Source organism: Oryx dammah, unplaced genomic scaffold (assembly GCF_014754425.2).
Source record: "Oryx dammah isolate SB20612 unplaced genomic scaffold, SCBI_Odam_1.1 HiC_scaffold_13, whole genome shotgun sequence".
NCBI lineage: Eukaryota > Metazoa > Chordata > Mammalia > Artiodactyla > Bovidae > Oryx > Oryx dammah.
This window is the reverse complement of record NW_024070197.1, coordinates 59267002-59284504: the sequence shown is the minus strand read 5'-3', so window position 1 is coordinate 59284504 and position 17503 is coordinate 59267002. Positions and strand designations below refer to the sequence as shown.

The 17503-nt window shown below is 46.8% G+C and overlaps 1 protein-coding gene across 2 annotated transcripts in view; it reads left to right on the top strand.

Moving 5' to 3' along the window:
• The window catches only part of WWOX (WW domain containing oxidoreductase), a 906401-nt gene that overhangs the window by 49640 nt on the left and 839258 nt on the right, over positions 1-17503 (top strand). For both annotated transcript variants that reach the window (XM_040253481.1, XM_040253480.1), the window contains exon 5: positions 2662-2768. In XM_040253481.1, the coding sequence (XP_040109415.1) occupies positions 2662-2768 (107 nt within the window). The remainder of the gene's footprint in view (positions 1-2661; positions 2769-17503) is intronic.

Here is a 17503-nt window from a genome sequence, read left to right as displayed (position 1 = left end):
TGCCCAGCAGTGGGATTGCTGGGTCGTATGGCAGTTCTATTTCTGGTTTTTAAAGGAATCTCCACACTGTTCTCCATAGTGGCTGTACCAGTTTGCATTGCAGCAGGTTTTAAGTTGTGTCTTTCTGGGAATTTGTCTTTTTCATCTATATCTTAAATCTGTTGGAGTAAGGTTGTTAACTGTATCTTTTTAAGATTGTTTTGGGGTTCGTAGACTTTGACTGCTGTCCTTCATTCGCCCTTGATGTCTGCCGTTGTGTGCTCACTTGTTCACTCAGGTGTCTACGCTAGTGTGTGTGCTGCCTCTGTCTGTCTGTCTGTCTCTCTGGCCCTTTGTCAGCTTTATTCGTTTTTTCCCCAAGGCAATGATTTTTGGATTCTTTGTTCCTCTGTATTTTGTGTTTGTTTTATTTTTATTACCTTCCTTCTACTTTCTTTAGGTAATCAGCTGCTTTAAAATTTCCTCTAACTTAATAGATGCCTAATAGAACTCATATTTTCTTCCAGTATGTATTTGTGGGTATAGATTGTCCTTTTTCCAAGGCTTTAGCTATGTTCTATAAGTTTTGTCATGTAGGAGTTTTATAATCATTTAAAGTATTTTCTGATTTTCATTGTAAATTTTTGAGTCATAATTTTTGTTTAGAAATGTGTTGCTTAGTTTCCAGTTGGGAATTTTCTAGGATCTTTTATTGATTTCTAATTTTATTCTACTATTGTCAAAGGGCATCTTTTACAATTTTAATGTTTGTTTGAAATTTGAGACTGTTGCCCCACACATGTTCAGGTTTGGTAAATATCCTTGAAGTACTTGAGCATACGTTTTGCTATTGTGTTTAGAGTTTAATATTTTCACTGTTTATCAGTGATTTAATATTTTCTGGTTTATCAGTTACAGTCAGAAGTCTTCTATTAGTTCCTGTTTATTGGCTTATTTTTATGTTACTGATATGTTAAAATCTTTCACTCTGATTGTTAATTTGTGTATTTCTCCTCTTAATTCTGTCAACTTTTGACATATGTGTGTATGTATGTAAATTTAGAATTGTCACATATTCCTCATAGATTAGAACTTAAAATTATGAAGTATTCAGGTTTTTCTCTTATACTTCTTTTGGTTCATCTTTACATGGTATGTCTTTTTCCATTCTTTTAATATTTTATCCTTATATTTAAGGATATAAAACAAAACATATGCACTTTTGTAAGGAGCGTATTGTGTGTATATATATATATGTTTTATTCAGTCTGACGGTCTTTGTGTTATGATTGCAGTTTTTAGTTCACTTTACTGGGATTACAGATATATTTGGGGTTAAATATATTACTTTATTACTGGCTTTCTATGTTACTTTTCTATATTCCATTTTTCTCCTCTTCCTTGTTTTTTTCTTTTTAAAAATTATTCTACTTGCCCTTCCCTTAACAGGTTAAGTTGGTATTGTTTTACTGTTATTTCAGTGGTAATTGTAGAGATAGCATCCTGTATTTTTGACTCAACTGTGGTTCTTATATAGATTAGCACTTTCTGGGCAGTGCAGGGGTCTTAGAATACTTGAATCTCAAGTACTTACCTCCTGGGCTATGTGTCATTATTGTCAGTATAGTAATGCTCACTAGGTATGTTAAATTTACAGACTGTTACTGTCATCATTTAGAGTGTCTCATCTGTTTACCCTTTCTATCACTCTGTCATTCTCTGCAATCCTGATTTCTATCTAGGGTCCTTTCCCTCCTATCTGAGGAGCATCCTGTAGCATTTCCTCTATTTAGACACGCTGAGGATGTATTCTCTCAGCTTTTGTTTGTTTAAAAGTCTTGTTTCCATTTATTTTTGAAGAGTATTTTCATTGGGTATAGAAGCACCAGATGCTGGCTTGCCTCTCTTGGCCTTTCAACTTCTCCAGAGGTTAGCCCCCCAGATTCTCAATCATACCGTTCCTCTGATGCCCTCTAAGTGGGTGTGTGTGCATGTGTCTGTGTGAACATGTGTGCTCTTTGGTCCAGCTTTCTAATTGTTCTCAGCGAGTGTGTGGGTCTAGGAAACCGAGCTGCCATTGCTGGAAGCGGAGGTGCTGGATTCAAGTAGTCCAGAGCGCACTGTCGGAACTTATTAGCAGATGCTTGCTTTACTTTCCAGGTTTGTTCTCTCTGGTTGGACTCTGGACTCCTGAGCACAGTGACCACGTCTCAGTCTTTGCATATTCTTGCTCTTTGTATTCAGCACAGGATCTGGTTGTTGTCAAGCAGTCGTTCAAAGGCTGGCTGTGCCCCAAGCTCTGCTAAGGCTTGGCCTTCACCTTTGAAATCGCTCTGTTCCTGGGGCAGGTTTTTTCAACCTCAACATTGTAGACATTTGAGCCAGATGATTCTTTGCTTTGGGGCTGTCCTGGGCCATATTGGATATTCTGTAGCATGCCTGGCCTTTACAGGCTAGGTACCAGTAGTACACCCCGCTTCCTGCCCCACAGTAAAGTCAGTAGACATTTGCTGACTACTGAAAATGTCTCCAGATATTTGCAGATCTCTTCTAGGGGGCACATCCGGTCGGGTTGAGAACCACTGGAGTAATGCATAAGGTGCTCAGCAAAGGCCATTTGGCGTCATGGCTTGGTGCTTTTGCATTCGTGTTTCCTAATGCGGACTTTCCTTTAAACCACAGGGTTTGAAACTGCCAAATCTTTCGCCCTCCATGGCGCACACGTGGTCCTGGCCTGCAGGAACATGGCGCGAGCCAATGAAGCCGTGTCCCGCATTCTAGGAGAATGGGTAAGCGAGCGCTCACATTTTTCTTTTTGATTGTCGAATATACATGCCGAGATAAACACTTGAAGGTTTTAGTACAGTTCATAAAGTTTATTGCTCTTGGAATAATGTTTTCTTTGTTGTTAAAGTCATACTCTCTTTGTTTATTTATGAGTGGAAGGACAGGCAAGCCGTTCATAGTTTGTTTATAGTTCTCTGTCAATGTCATCTGCTTTATTAGTCAGAGGTTCGAGAATGTTTACTCATTTAGCTCGTTTATTGAGAAAAACAGAATGTGGTTGACGCCCTTGAGTGTGACTAAGAGGTTGTATGTGGTTTTTGGAATGACAAGGAGCAGACTTTAGCCCATCTCAGTTTTTCCTCTTAGCTTTCCTCTGTGCACATGTGGGTGTTGATATGCCTGTGTGCACAAACATGTATTGAGGGCAGTCAGTGCTCTTGGGGTTAAGGATATAGCATCAAATAATGCAAAATACCTGCCCTCATCAGCTTCTGGGTAGGAGAAACAGACCATAAAGGGATAATTAAAGTTTAACGTGATGTCAGGTGGTTATAAATGCAGTGGAGGCCAGTGAAGCGGAGTGAGGGGTCAGGAGTGGACAGCGTGGACTATTTCAGCTTGGGTGGTCAGCAGAGACCCCTCTAAAGCTGTGACATTTGATCCAGGCCCTGATGAAATAGCGAAGTAAGCCGTGCAAACGTCAGGGGAAATACTTTGCGTGCACGTGCAAAGTGGGTGGAAATGTGCCTGGGGGATTGTAGGTTCAGTGGGGCCGCTCGTGTGCCTGGAGCCCAGTGGAGGGTGAGGAGGTTGCAGGGAGGGGCTCAGAGTCACTGTGACATGAGAGGGTTTGAGCCAGAGTGACACAACTGTTGAGTGAGTTTTTTTCTTTTTTAACCTGATCACCGGGCTTTGACGTGACATACAGACCTCATTCATTCTCGAGCCTGTGAAGTGCCCCTCTGTCATAGGTACTGGCTGTCTAGCGTTAAGGAGAAATAGGTGTTGCCACTGTCTCTAGAGCTTTCCGCTGAGGGTGGAAGATAGATCAAGCCAAAGAAACATAAACATCAGTGAAGACTTGAAATGAGGCAGAGTGGTATTCCAAAATGGTGAACAGTGCCAGAGAGGCAGGGGGCATTTGGAGTCCCTGAGAAAGAGGTGGCTGAGCTGAGATCTCAGGAGGATCAAGAGGGATTGGGAAGAAGGGTCAAACTGGGCTGAGGGGGTGGTCTGTATGGTGGCTCTGGGGCGAGGGAGACAGGTGGCTGGAGCCAGGTGTGGAGGGGGCTGGATAGTCCTTGCCAAGACTGTCTTCATCCTCTGAACACCGTGGAAGATTTCTTGCCATCCAAAGAAATAGACCATGGTCTGTTAAAGAGAACGTCCGGCCTTCTGGGCTAAGTTATGAAAGTCAAGAAAAGGGAAATTTATTTCTGCTTTTTCAAGCATGATTTCAAACTTAGTATATTTCAAATGAACCCTTGTCTTGATCTCACTGGATTCATTATTTTGAGTTAAATTAAAAAAAAAGGGCCCATTTTTTCCCCTAGTTATCTTAGCATCTTTCTAACTCCAGAGTTAGAAAAATGTATTAACCTCTACTAGGTGGTATAGAGTAATCTTTAGAGATGTATAGAGAATGAATGGTCCTATGTGCATATGGTTTGAATCTTCATAAAGTGTATATGATGAAAAGTGAAAGTCCTCTGCGTTCTTCTCTCGGGGGTAAATATCATTAACTAATTCCTGTATGTTCTTCCAGAAAAGGTTGTGTGTACTAGCCAACACACCTGCATGCTGCTATGCACCTGGATTTTTTTCTTTAGCTCTTGATACTAGAGGGAGTCTTTTGTTCTCAGGGCATACGGCTGCCTCATTGCTCTTACCTGTGTGTGGCCCTCCGTCATGCGCTGATGCTGTCATTTATTTGTTTTGGTCTTCCGAGTGATGCTGTCGTAAAGTTCAGTCCCTCACATTTCCATCCAAAGTTGGCTCTCCGCTCTGCCACAGGGGACCATTCTTCTTTTTTTAGATTTATTTATTTTTAATTGAAGGATAACCTCTTTACAACGTTGTGTTGGTTTCTGCCGTATGTCAGCGTGTATCAGCCATGGGTAAACATATATCCCGTCCCACCTGCCTCCCAGCCCGCCCCTCCCCTGCTAGGTTGCTGCAGAGCCCTGGTTTGAGCTCCGAGTCGCACAGCAGATTGGCCGTCTGTTCTGCATGTGGTAGTGTTTCCATGCTGCTCTCTCCGTATTCTGATGCATTTAAGCACCACATTGTCTTCATCCAGTCCTCTGTTGATGGACATGTAGGTTTCTTCCATGCCTTGGCTGTTGTAAATAGTGCTGCATTGAACACTGGGGTGCATGTAGCTTTTCGAGTTACTGTTTTCTCTGGATATATGCCCTGAAGTGGGATTGCTGAGCTTAAGTACTCAGTTAAATGTTAGTTAGCTGCTGCTGCTAGTAATAATAATAAAATAATTTCTTATTCATACATGAAAGTACAAGGGGATGTTTACTTTTCTTAGCCTCTCCAAGTGGCCGAAAGAGGAGCTGTAGGGAGTGTGTTCATCAGCATGACTCCAGTGGAGTTGCAATGAATTTTTTCTGTCTTCATATGTCTGGACTCCTACGTTTTAATAAATGCGTATTTAGTTTGTTGATGAGTATTTTCCAGTGGAGCTCATATTAGCACTCAACTGTCATTTGAAAAGCCATCTTAATTATTGATGTGATTGCTTTTTCCTTTGTATTTACAGAGAAACACACTTTGCATATATTTAGGGAAGATTGTTAAGGGATCAGTCATCAGGAACAGCATGCAGTGGTTTATATTAGAACGGTTATTGAGAAAGCAGGGAGACGAGGGCTCAGAGAAAAGATTTATTAGTCGGAGGTAATGGAATGTGCACGTGTCGGGGAGAGCGTGCGTGCTCGGCTGGGTGTTGCCACGCAGTTTGATGCTGGGGGGACTGAAGTGTCGTAATTATTCTGGTTGTCAATGGAGTTGATACTCGGTCTGTTTATCTAGTTGGAGTGAAGTTGGGTGGAAAGCTGACAGTGTTATGTCATCCTGCAGCCTCATTGATAAGCATCGGAAAATAGTGATTTCACTATCATTGTCAGATATGGAACGCTTAGTGCCAGCCTACGTGTTAGACAGTTTGCTGTGCTTTTAATGGATGCTGACAACCTGTTTTCATAACGTGGGAGTAAGGAATGAGGCGGGCAGGATGCCACCTAAAACATTGCTCGAACTTCTAAGAGCCGCTGGAGCAATCTAGCTACTTCTAGACTCTCTCTCATCCACTCAGTGACTTCATGATCCTGTGTGCTTTAGTGTTTGTGGGCATTTCCCCCACTCTCCTCTGATAGGAGAAGCTTAAATCCGACACTTTGCCTTTACAGACAGAAGGCCTGGGGTGTGATGCCTTCTTTCATGTGTGTGTGTTGAGGGGAGGCATGTGGGATGGGTAGTCTACAAGCTTGATGTCTGTCTAGTCAGGCAGCTTGGCTTGCAAAAACTGATCAGTACTCAGCGCATCACAGCGGGTAAGTCTCTTCCCCGTTATTGTGAGTGATCTCTAGCTAAACAGAGATATAAAAACTCTTAATCTTTTTAATAGTTATGGACTGTTGGGAAAAGTTCATCCGACATCAGCCACTAGATTTGTTCCTCATTTCTTTGCTTTAAAAATTGTTTTTATGTATAGTATTGAATTTTCAATAAATTTAAGTATGGTGTAAACAAGTCTGTACACCAGCAAGAACTATATAAACCACTTGCTTTAATCAACGTGTGCCTAGTCGCTCAGTCGTGTCTGACTTCAGCAGACACACACACACACACACACAGGCAGAAAGATTCTACCTTGGGACATTTTTGTTTACCAAATGTCATCTCCTTATCACCTGCAGGTAGGATTGAGTAGTCATAGCTGTCTCTGTACTCGGCACTCTGCTTATTGGCACTTAGCAGTGAAATATTTGTGTATGTGTGAAACCCATCCTGCAGATGAGGCTTTAGAGGCTGGAAGAAGGGGGAGGACTTTGCTCAAGCTCATACAGCTGGGAGCTACATAGTAGACCCAAGGTGTGCAGCCGTGTCTCCCGACCCCAAAGCCCATCTCATTACCCAGTCCAGAATGACTGGTGCGTGTTGTGGCGGAGGACGGGCCTATTTCGTGGGCTTGATTTCTCTGTCCATGATGTAAGGGTCCTTGTGGTTCTCCAGCAAAGAGAGCCTTACTGGTGGTGGCATTTTGAAACCCAGTTGCTGAGCCTCCCCTCCCCAAGGAAGCTCTTCTCAGACTTGCATCTCAAGTTGCACAGTGTGTTTACTGTTGAACTTCAGCTGCCTCTTTGCCCTTCCCTGTCACAGGCTCAGGAAAGATTCTTTATCAGATAATAAATTATTCATCCCTCTCATAGACATAATCGGTTGCTAAAATATTCTGAGTTTCCTCTGTCTCCAGAATGCCTAAAACTTGTGATTGGTTCTTCTCCTCCTCCTAAGTTTTTCCATTTCGTGTCTCATTCTGAAAGTTTTGCATTGACTTATTAATCTTGCCTGTTATTCATTGTCTTTGATCACCATCTCCTTGTCTTCATTTGCATGTGTTGGTTTTTTCACTCAGTCTTGAACTGAATATTTCAAACTTTACATCCATTGTAACCTTTGCATAACAAGGGCTATGATTTTCTGCTGAGTTTTAAAGAGTGCAAAGTCAAGCCATAGACGGAGAGCTCCAAACCACCACTCCCAGCCACGTGAAGCTCAGTGCAGATGCATCCTTTCATTAATACCCCCCGAGTTCTTGTTAAACAGTTTCGACATATTGGGGAGAGATGGGTTTCATCTTCAGATGATGTTCAGCCAGTGGTCGACAGGTCTTGTTTCTGGCCACTAGGCATTTAGGCTCCATCACTTAAGAGGAAAAAAGTACGTGTGAGACTGAGTTTCATGTTTATTATGGGGCATCTACAGAGAGTCTCAGACATAGCCGTTGTTGGATGAAAGAGGAGTCACAGCCCTTGAGACAGTGAAACCTTCCATGCACGGCCAACCAGAGATACACCTGTACACGAGGCAGGGTCTCAGGGTGGGCTGGCTCACGCTGCCAAAGGTTAAGGTTTATTGTAAGCATGCGTTTAAAGTCGACTGAGCTTTAATTCACAGGGAGGCAACCCAGAGGAGTAGAGGGAACCCCAGCCCTGGGGCCATCCAGCCCTGGGAACCAGTCCCGATCCGGACGTGAGCTTGCTGCGCCTCGCTGGGCACGTTTGGTTATGCCCGTGGTTTATTTACCTGTGGAAGGGGAATGGTCCTGATAATGGTTCATTATGCACACTCTTGCACAGAACCCAGCACGCAGTAAAGACTCAGAAAAAAAAAAAAAAAAAAGAAAGTAGTTTCTGGAGAAGCCAGCTTGCTCAATAAATATAGATCCCTAAAGTAGGCACACTCTCACAAATCTGGTTGGAAGATGTGTTTCCTCTTATATCTTAAAAAAAAAAAAATACTGATTAGAGCCCTCGGAAGGAGCCTGGCCTCCCTGCTTCTTCCCGTCAGAGTGTCAGGTCACACTGAGATGAGCTGAGGCGAGGCGAGGGCTCCGTGCTGCTCCGGGGGCCAGGAGGGGCGTGGGGAAGTGACTGGCTGTGTTGCTGGCACCCAGGCCCTGGTGTGGCACTGGCTGGTGCTGGCAGAGGCCAGGGTTAGTGCTCGCGGAGCGTGGCTGGCAGGACCAGTGCTCCGTTCCTCGGGAGCTCAGCTGGGACCAAGCCCCTGCCCCTTAGTCAGCTGGGGACGCAGATGTGCCTGGATTTTGAAGACTTTAGAACTAAGTGGCTGCAGTAGTTTTAAAATCTGTCCATACATTCCTCCTCCTTTTTTTTTTAGTGTTATTTTAATATTTATTTTCATTTTATTTTGGCTGCGCGGGGTCTCTGTTGCTGCGTGCAGGCCGTCTCTAGTTGCATCGAGCACGGGCTTCTCGTTGTGCTGGTTTCTCTTGCTGTGAAACACCAGCTCTAGGGCGCGTGGGCTCAGTAGCTGTGGCTCATGGGCTTAGTTGCTCTGCGGCATGTCGGATCTTCCTGGACCAGGGATTGAACCGGCGTCCTTTGCATTGGCAGGTGGATTCTTAACCACTAGGCCACCAGGGAAATCCCTACACATTCTTGGATGCCCCTTCCCTTCAGATATGGATCCTAAGTCTCCTCCCCTCCAGTGTGGGCTGGACATAGCGAGTCACCGTTCAGGGATACAGTATGGCAGAAATGATGGAGTGTGACTCACAGGAAGGATCATAAAAAAGCTGGTGGCCTTCTCCTGCCTGGCGTCCTGGATTGCTCAGTGTGGGGGAAGCCAGCTGCTATGCTGTGGGGGTGCTCGGGCATCCCTGTGGAGAGCCCCTGGGATAAGGAACTGAGCCCCATGTGACAGGCCTCCCGAGGGAGCCCTCTTGGACTCCTCTGCCCCCGTCAAGCCTGCAGACCGCTGTAGCTGACAGGTCTGTGGCACCTGCACCAGAGATCTTGAGTCAGAACCGTCTCTTCCTGACCTAGAGAATCTCAGTGAGACAGCAAATGCTTACTGCCTTAAACCTCTGCACCTTGGGAAACGTGTTACATAGCGGTGGGTGACGAATAAGGGGTCCTGGCCTCAGGGGAATAGGATTTTAGAATCTGGACAGTGGGTGCAAAGGACAAGACGTGGGTACTCGCCCAGAGATGGCCTCCGAGTGCAGACAGGCTTACGTTCTTAGGGGGATGTCAGCTGTCTCAGTTGCCGTGTCCCACCTCCTTCCACCGTGGAGACCACTTACACAGCTTCTCTGAACAGAGCTCCCCCGCATTTGGCTTAAATGCTTCCGGGGGTGGTTAGGCTTCTCGCTGCAAAGGCAGCCTATCCTGTTTCTACGCATCTTGTAATTAGACAGTTCTCCCAAAGACTGAAGGCAGAATCTTTCCTGTCTTTTTCCCACCAGCCTTCTCATCACACCCTACCGAGCACTCACATCTCTCCAATTCCGTAAGTAATAAATCCAAAGTTATTGATGACACCAGGTTACTGAAAGTTGGCTGAGAGGCTGGCCCCTCTTATTTCTTTGCATCCTGTGGCCCCTTTTTTTTTAAATTGGAGTTTGGGATTCATGTGGTAAGGCTCAGCAGTTGGGGAGAACCCGTCTGCTCTAGTGCCCTTCAGTGGGTACCAGGTGCAGAGCCCGGACCCACTGGGCCGTCCTTGGAGTTAACGCATCACCGTGAGCCAAGCGCAGAGTCTCCTTTTAAATGACTGAAGAACATTGCCCGCATCTACCTGGCGGTTCTCAGGTTCTGATTGTTCCAGCCTCGCTGTGATCTGTAAAGTGGGTAGCCGGGAGAAACTTCACTGCATCTCTGTAATGGCGTTGTTGTTGTTTACTGAGAGGGACTAATTAACTTTGATTATTGTACTAATATTATGGCACTTGGACAACCCTTCAGACTCATGACTCCCGGGAAAATAAACAGATGAAATGCAGGTGCTGGAGCAGAAAGAATAAGTTATTACTGAACTTTAATTACCTGGAATGTTTTAGCCAGGAGAGAATTAGTTGATGAATTACAGGATGTTGAAATCTACATCAAATTGTGAGCAACATGCAGACAGAAATGAAAGGGGTGGCTGGGAGAGTGCTGTTCTTAAGGAAGGAAAGGATAGGGCACATCTGATAGTGATCTGAGTAGTGCTTCATCGATTAGCCCCTGTTTCCAGTGGAGCGGGATTTTACACAGTGCTGTTCAGAGCCTGGCCCCTGACCCCACTGTCAACATCACCTGAGAGCCTGTTGGAAATGGAGATTCCCGGGCTCCCCCTGCCCGAGACCTTCTAGGTCAGAGTCTCTGGAGGTGGAGCCCAGCAGTGTGGGTTTCAGAGCCCCTGCAGGAGGTTGTAATGTATTGCTCTGCAGTTAGGCGGTGTGCCTTTTTTTTTTTTTTTAATAAAAGCCGTGGCCGGATTTTTACCTCTTTTTACAAAAATCAGGTGGTGTTCTTACAACCTCATTCACCAGCTAACCCGGAGATTCTTAGACTGTTTAAAAACCTGTACAGCTGCTCATTAAACATCTGTTTGTACTCTAAGTAGTGGGTGCTCTAGGACAGTTCAGTATACAGTACGTCCCCTCCATACAAACCTTCCCCAGTTTGTGCAAAGGTGTGAAAGTTGTGAACTTCCAAAGCAGCCGCGTGTGTTCGCATGTCCAGTCACGTGGTTAGTTCACGTGTCTGATGTGCAGCATCAAGTGTGTGCATCCTCGTTTAATTCTCCTTGTAGTGTTTCCTGCTCTGAGAGCCTTTAACAGATCGGTGTGGGGGAAGGTTCCTGCTGCGTAGAAACCGTGAAAATAGAGAAAAACATGTTCACTTATCTGCAGCCCTCTCTGAGGAGTAGGGTGACAGTTTATTGTTCCAGCCAGAAAATGCTGAGAGCCACAGGGTCATGCTGATTGTCCCAGGAGGAGAGGCAGCAGCCAGGAGAGCACTGGGGACCTCCGAGCAGCCCTGTCAGCTGCAGTTACCCAGCCGTCCGCCCTGGCTGGGCGCCATACGGCTCAGGTGCAATCTGCTTCTGATTAGCCCGGCACCAGCCTTCGTCCCTGCAGCCCTAGGTCCTCTCCTGGCCTCACCTTTGAAGAACTTGGCCGTTTTCATTCCGGTAGAAGCCTGGCCAGCCTCCATCCCTGGACAATTGCAAAGCTAACTGTGACTCCAGATCTTTCGTTGTCAAAGTTGCAGAGATTCTTTTCTTATTTCTTGCCTCTCTGAGTCTTTGCTGGGGCTTGCGGGCGCTTCTTTGTGGCCTGTGGGCTTTGCTTGTTGCAGAGCATGGCCTCCAGGGCACACGGGCTCTAGAGTGCCCGGGCTCAGTGCTGTGTGATGGGACAGGGACCGTTTTTTAAGTCTTTACTGGATTTGTTATGATATTGCTTCTGCTTTATATTTTGGTATTTTTGGCCTGAAGCGTCTGGGATCTTAGTTCCCTGACCAGGGATTGAACCCACACCCCCTGCACTGGAAGTCCAAGTCATAACCGCTGGACCACCAGGGAGGTCCCAGCACTGCAGAGTGTCTGTTGCAGACACCCTTCCTTTCATGCGGTTTCTCCCATCGTCTGGACCCTTCCAGAGGCCGCCTTCTTGTGGATAGTGCTGTGCACCTGAGGAGCAGAAATGCACTGTTGATGTTGGACTGAGCCCGACTCTCCATAATGTAAATCTATGCAGAATTCATGCAGCACCATTTAGAAACGCACAGTGATCATCAGAACTGCCTTCCACTCGGGGTGGTTCATGGCTTGTCTGGTCTGGGAATGTGGGTAAGTGAGAGCTGGGTAATGTTTATTTTCAGCTCTGGTTAAATTTGCAACCTTGGAGAAGATGCTGGGGCACTTGGCAGCGAGGTTGGTGATCAGAGTCATCGTAGGCTTGATGGCCTCCGTCCATGCCTGCCAGTGGCTCTGGGGAGACGTCGAAGAAGAGCAGAAATAATTCCACGTTTCCTTAAGGTATATGTGGGAAAAAAAAAAAGTTCTTTTTAGTCATATATGACCCACTGGGTTTGAAGTAACTCTTTAGCCGTTACTTGTAGAGGATCCAGCAAAGATGGAAGCTAGTTTGTGCAAGAGTGATACAATGGAAGATTCAGTCATGAATTGGTGAGGTCATTTGTCTTTTTTAGGGAGAGTTTTGGATTACAGGATGACATTTTGGTAGACTGGTGTCGTCAAATGGTAGCATTCGAGGATTGAAAAGGACTTGCTGAGATCATCCTGTTTACCCCCCACCGCTGACTCGACAGATGGGGAAACTGTGGCCCAGAGAGGGTAACTGAGCCTTGAGGGAGGGAGAGAGAGAACCACTCTCCTGAGTGTTTTTATGGAGCTTTTTAGTGCCAGCCTCTGCACGATGGGTTTGATCACTGTTTTCAGAGTTCTCTGATCATTTCTTGCTCAGAGAGGAGGAAATTAGAATTGTTGAGCTATGATTTGTTTTAATCAGAAAGAAATTGTCTAACATAAATCTCCCCGTGAGTGCTGGAAAAGCCCTAAAGCGGCCAGGAAAAAAAAATATCAATACTTTGCAAAGGAGGAATGATTGTTCCAACCGGTGGCTTAATTGACTCTAAGCCTTAATGAGACTCAGGCTGGAGCAGGCTGTACAGGCTTGGTGGCTGGGACCACCAGTGAAAGGCCCTGGGGAGGGGAGGACTTTGGGGTGGTTATTTGGTCCTTTGCTATGGACGTGATTTTTCTAATTGAGCGGGAGTCCCTACTACCAGCTAGTCATTTTTTTTTCCTATGAAGAGAGTAAATTTTTTTTCTCTGACACAATAATTTATTTTAAATTACAGCCTTTTTTATTGAAAGCATTCATTTATGTTAGATTATCTTTCCCCAAGTGAAGTTTCACTGATGCTGTATAATTAAATAGAGATTTTTTTTTTTAAAAAGAGTATATATTTTAAATTTAAAAGTGGACAGATCAGGGTATATCAAGACTTTATTTAAGGAGAGTAAATAGCACCCCGTGATGAGCATGATGCCAATCAGAAAGGATTCCTTTGGCCTCAGTGTGTCCCTGTTCAGGGCCAGGCACCTTTGTGGGAGGGGATGCTGAAATGTGCTTGCGTCATCTGTCTAGAAGCGAGGTCTTACCAGTATAAATAACTGGCTCGGGCTCTGATCTGCCCCAGTTTGAATCCTGTTTCTCTACGAACCAGGTGACCTTCACTTCCTGTTTCCTCATCTGTAACATGGGATGCTAACAGTATCTGAGTCACAGGGTTGTGAAGATTAGCTGCTCTTGCACAAAAAGTGCTTAGAATGGTACCTGGATACTTAGCACAGTACCTGGGTACCTGGTGTGTGCTCTACAAGATCAAAAAAAAAAAAAAAAAGACATTTGAGGCCCCTGTGCGGTTTGGCCCCTGCCTGCCTCTCCAGGTTCCCCTCCTACTGCTTTCCTCCTTGTCCCAGCTGTACCAAACCCACGGCTGTTACCAGACTCTCTCTCTCGGCCCAGAGGACTTCCTTTGCTTAGGGCAACCTCAGCCACGGTCACCACCTAACTGATGGGCACCTCCTTATGCTATGAGTCTCTGCCCGTGTGCGTTCTTTCCCCAAAGCTCTCGAGGACCGCTTCTACCCTCTCCTGCCTGCCTTCCCTCCCTCCCTTCCCTTCTCGTAGCAGAGGCTTAGCACCCCCTTTTCTCTGAGAGACGTGGCGGTGATGAAGAAAGCAAAGGTCCCTGCCTCCAAGGAGCTTACAGTCCATGTTTTGGTTTTAAACACGTGTCCGTCACAGCACTGCTCACATCACACACTGATCGTTGGCTGAATAAGCCAGAGACATCTGTTGGAACTTTACTGTATGCCAGGCATCCCACTGGATGGCGAGCCTGTGTAGTACCTGAGATTCTGTGCTTGCCTTCCGGGAGTAGAGGTGTTTTGACAGACGTGTACATTAATAATAGTATTATTATCACTAACCCTCCACTTAGGGGTGCGGGTGTGAGTTGGGCAGGAGTCGGGCAGGCCCTAGCTGCCAGCCCAGGTTCAGTAATAGCCAGGCAGCAGCAGACCCCGTGCCCTGTGTCCCGTCGCTGGTGGATGCTGTGGGAGCAGTCGGCTGGAAGTACGTGGGTTTCTCTCTGACTCCGGCCGCCACGTTCATGCTCACAAGCCTGCAGTGTGGAGTCAGCCCGACCTGCGTAGGCGTCCTGGCTCTCCATCTGCTGGTGGGGTGTGTTCTCAGCCTGGGCGCCCTTCCAGTTGACTGGGGAAGCGGGAGCGCTGCTCTCCTTGCAGGGTGCTCGTCAGGATGGAGAGGGATGACAGTGCCGGCTCCTGGCCGCACTCCGGCCCACCTGCTGGTGCAGCTTCTGGGGTCTCTTCCCCACTCCTGTCTGTCTTGGGTCCAGCCCCTCGGGGTCTTCCTGTCCCCTTCTTCCCTCCAGATGCCAGCCAGTGCCTCTCCTGGGTACATCTGCCCCAGTGAAGCCTCCTCGCTGCGGTACTGGATCCCGTGGGACGGTGACGGTTTCCAGAAGCTTCCAGTCCGTGTGCCAGCCAGGAGGAAGTGGAATCATTCCCCGTGCCTCGGCTCGCGTCCTAGAAGGCTGAGCAGACACTCCGGGCAGGCTTCAGCGACCGCACATCAAGGCCTCCATTATGGCTCTGGAATGAAAACATGCCCCGGTGCTCCCCGCGTGCGGAGCTGGAGGCTGTGCTTGGCTCAGACCTCACAGTGGCACTAACCCCCCTCCCACTCAATCAGGAGGTCCCGCGGCAGCCAGGGGCCGCTCCACACGCTCAGCTGCATGCTTGTTCCCCTGAGGATGCAAAAAGAAAAACAAAAGCAGGCGTTCCCAGGACCCGAAATGTCCAGACGCACTTCCAGCCTGAGGCCGGAGGGGTCACTTGGAGCTCAGAGGAGTGATCTCCTGTCCACGTTTGTGGAGCTGGACTCAGGACAGGCCACAGAGCTGTCACGACTCACTGGGTGGTGTCTCGTCGTCTTTGTCAGAAACGCCGACTTCATAGCCCCACGTTTGTGTTCTCCTTAGCAGGGACCCTCCTGTAGAGGTAGTCCTGAATCTGGCAGCTCAGAATCGTGAAGGTTTTAGGATTTGTGGAGAATTTATCCGCGAAAGGAAATGGACGAATTAAAAATACTAAGGGGCTCAGCCGGCCCCCACAGGGAGGAATCCTCGGGATCCATGTTTCTTCCCCCTTTGTGCTGTAAACATATGGCGCGGATTTTCTGCCCTCGTTACAGATGCTGAGAGAAGGCAAAGACAAATATTTATATTACATTCATGTTTTACAGTAAAAACACTGTTCGGTTTGTTTATACAGTTCCACTGTTACAGCTTTTATGGTTGGTAATGAAACCACTGTAAAAACCAGCCTGGGTTATATAGCAGATACGATAAGGCCCAAGTATTCAGGGAGAGACCCTGGATGGAATGGTTGACGTCACAAGTAGGGCATCAACGACTGAGCGATGTGTTAGGACAGGCCAGGCTAGGCTATAATAACAGACGACCTCAAAGTCTCCGGGGCTTAAAGCAACTGAGGTGTATTTCTCCTTCCAGTGACATTCTCCATCGGGAGTTGCTGGGAAGGCCGAGCTAGATGGAACCTGCCTTGGCTGCCCAGGGTCAGTGTGCGCCGCTGGAGGCTGGGACAGAGGAGGAGAAAGTCTTGCTGACCACGCGCTGCGCTTCGGGCTCATGGCTCAGAGGTGGCTCACGTTCCAAGGGCCAAAGCCATGTGCAGCCTCTAGGTGCAGAGGGGGGCACACCTACCACGTGCATGGAGGGCAGGGCGCAGCCAGAATAGCAGAGCGCCGCCCGCAGGACCCTTCCGGCCACCTCAAGCCTCTCTGGGTTTGTTGTTTTTTAGGCGCTAAGTCGTGTCCGATTCTTTGGGACCCCGTGGACCGTCATCTGCCAGGCTTCTCTGTCCATGGAGTTTTCCAGGTGAGAATACTGGAGTGGGTTGCCATTTCCTTCTCCAGGGGATCTTCCGGACCTAGGGATTGAACTGGCGTCTGCTGCATTGGCAGGCGGGTTCTTTACCACAGAGCCACCCTGGAAAGAGCTCCTTTTTGTTGTTACTTAACTGTAAGTCCGGCTTCCCTGATAGCTCAGTTGGTAAAGAATCTGCTTGCAACACAGGAGACCCCGGTTCAATTCCTTCGGGAAGATCTGGAGAAGTGATAGGCTACTCACTCCTGTATTGTTGGGCTTCCCTTGTGGTTCAGCTGGTAAAGAATCCACCTGCAATGTGGGAGACCTGGGTTTGATCCCCATGTTGGGAAGATCCCCTGGAGGAGGGAAAGGCTACCTACTCCAGGACTCTGGCCTGGAGAATTCCATGGACTGTGTAGACCGTGGGGTCACAAAGAGTCAGACACGACTGAGCGACTTTCACACTTCAACTGATAGTCTGTGTCTTGTCCAACTTTGAATCAAATTGGGGTACAGAGGGCATGAGAGACCACCCCCGTCTCCCTAAAGTTGATGAGACTCCTGTCTTCATTTTGCTATGACCTGGATAGAAGGGACCCGCAGCCATCTGCAGGAATAGGTCACCGTGCAGAAAAAGGTTTCAGATCCACAGGTTGAGCTGTGATTTTGTCTGAGTGTGTTTGCGTTTAAATGCTGATGCCTGGAAGTCCATCAGTAGACTACGCTTCTTTAAGACTGTTACTCTCAAGTGGTGTACACTGCCCCCGTCACGCAGGCATGGAGCGCTGGAGACAACCAGTGATCCAAGGGAAATGAAAACTGTACTTATGAAATCAGCATGAAGTGACTTTTCACAGACACTTAAAGGTGGCATCTGGAGCTGAGATGTCCAGTACGGTAGCCAGTGGCCACGTGTGGTAATTGAGGGCTTAAAATGTGCCTGGTCCAGGTTGAAATGATCTGTAAGTGTGAAATAAAATACTTTACAGATTTTGAAGACTTAGTATAAACATATGAAATATTTTATTAATTTTTTTATATCAGTTTCCATGCTGAGATGATGTTTTAGATACTGTGTTGGAATATTAAAGTTGCTTTCACTTGTTTCTTTTCACATCTTTTTTGACTTGGCTACTATAAAATTCAAATTACATATGTGACTTTCATTATTTTTATTGAACAGGACTGATCTAAAGGGTAAGCAT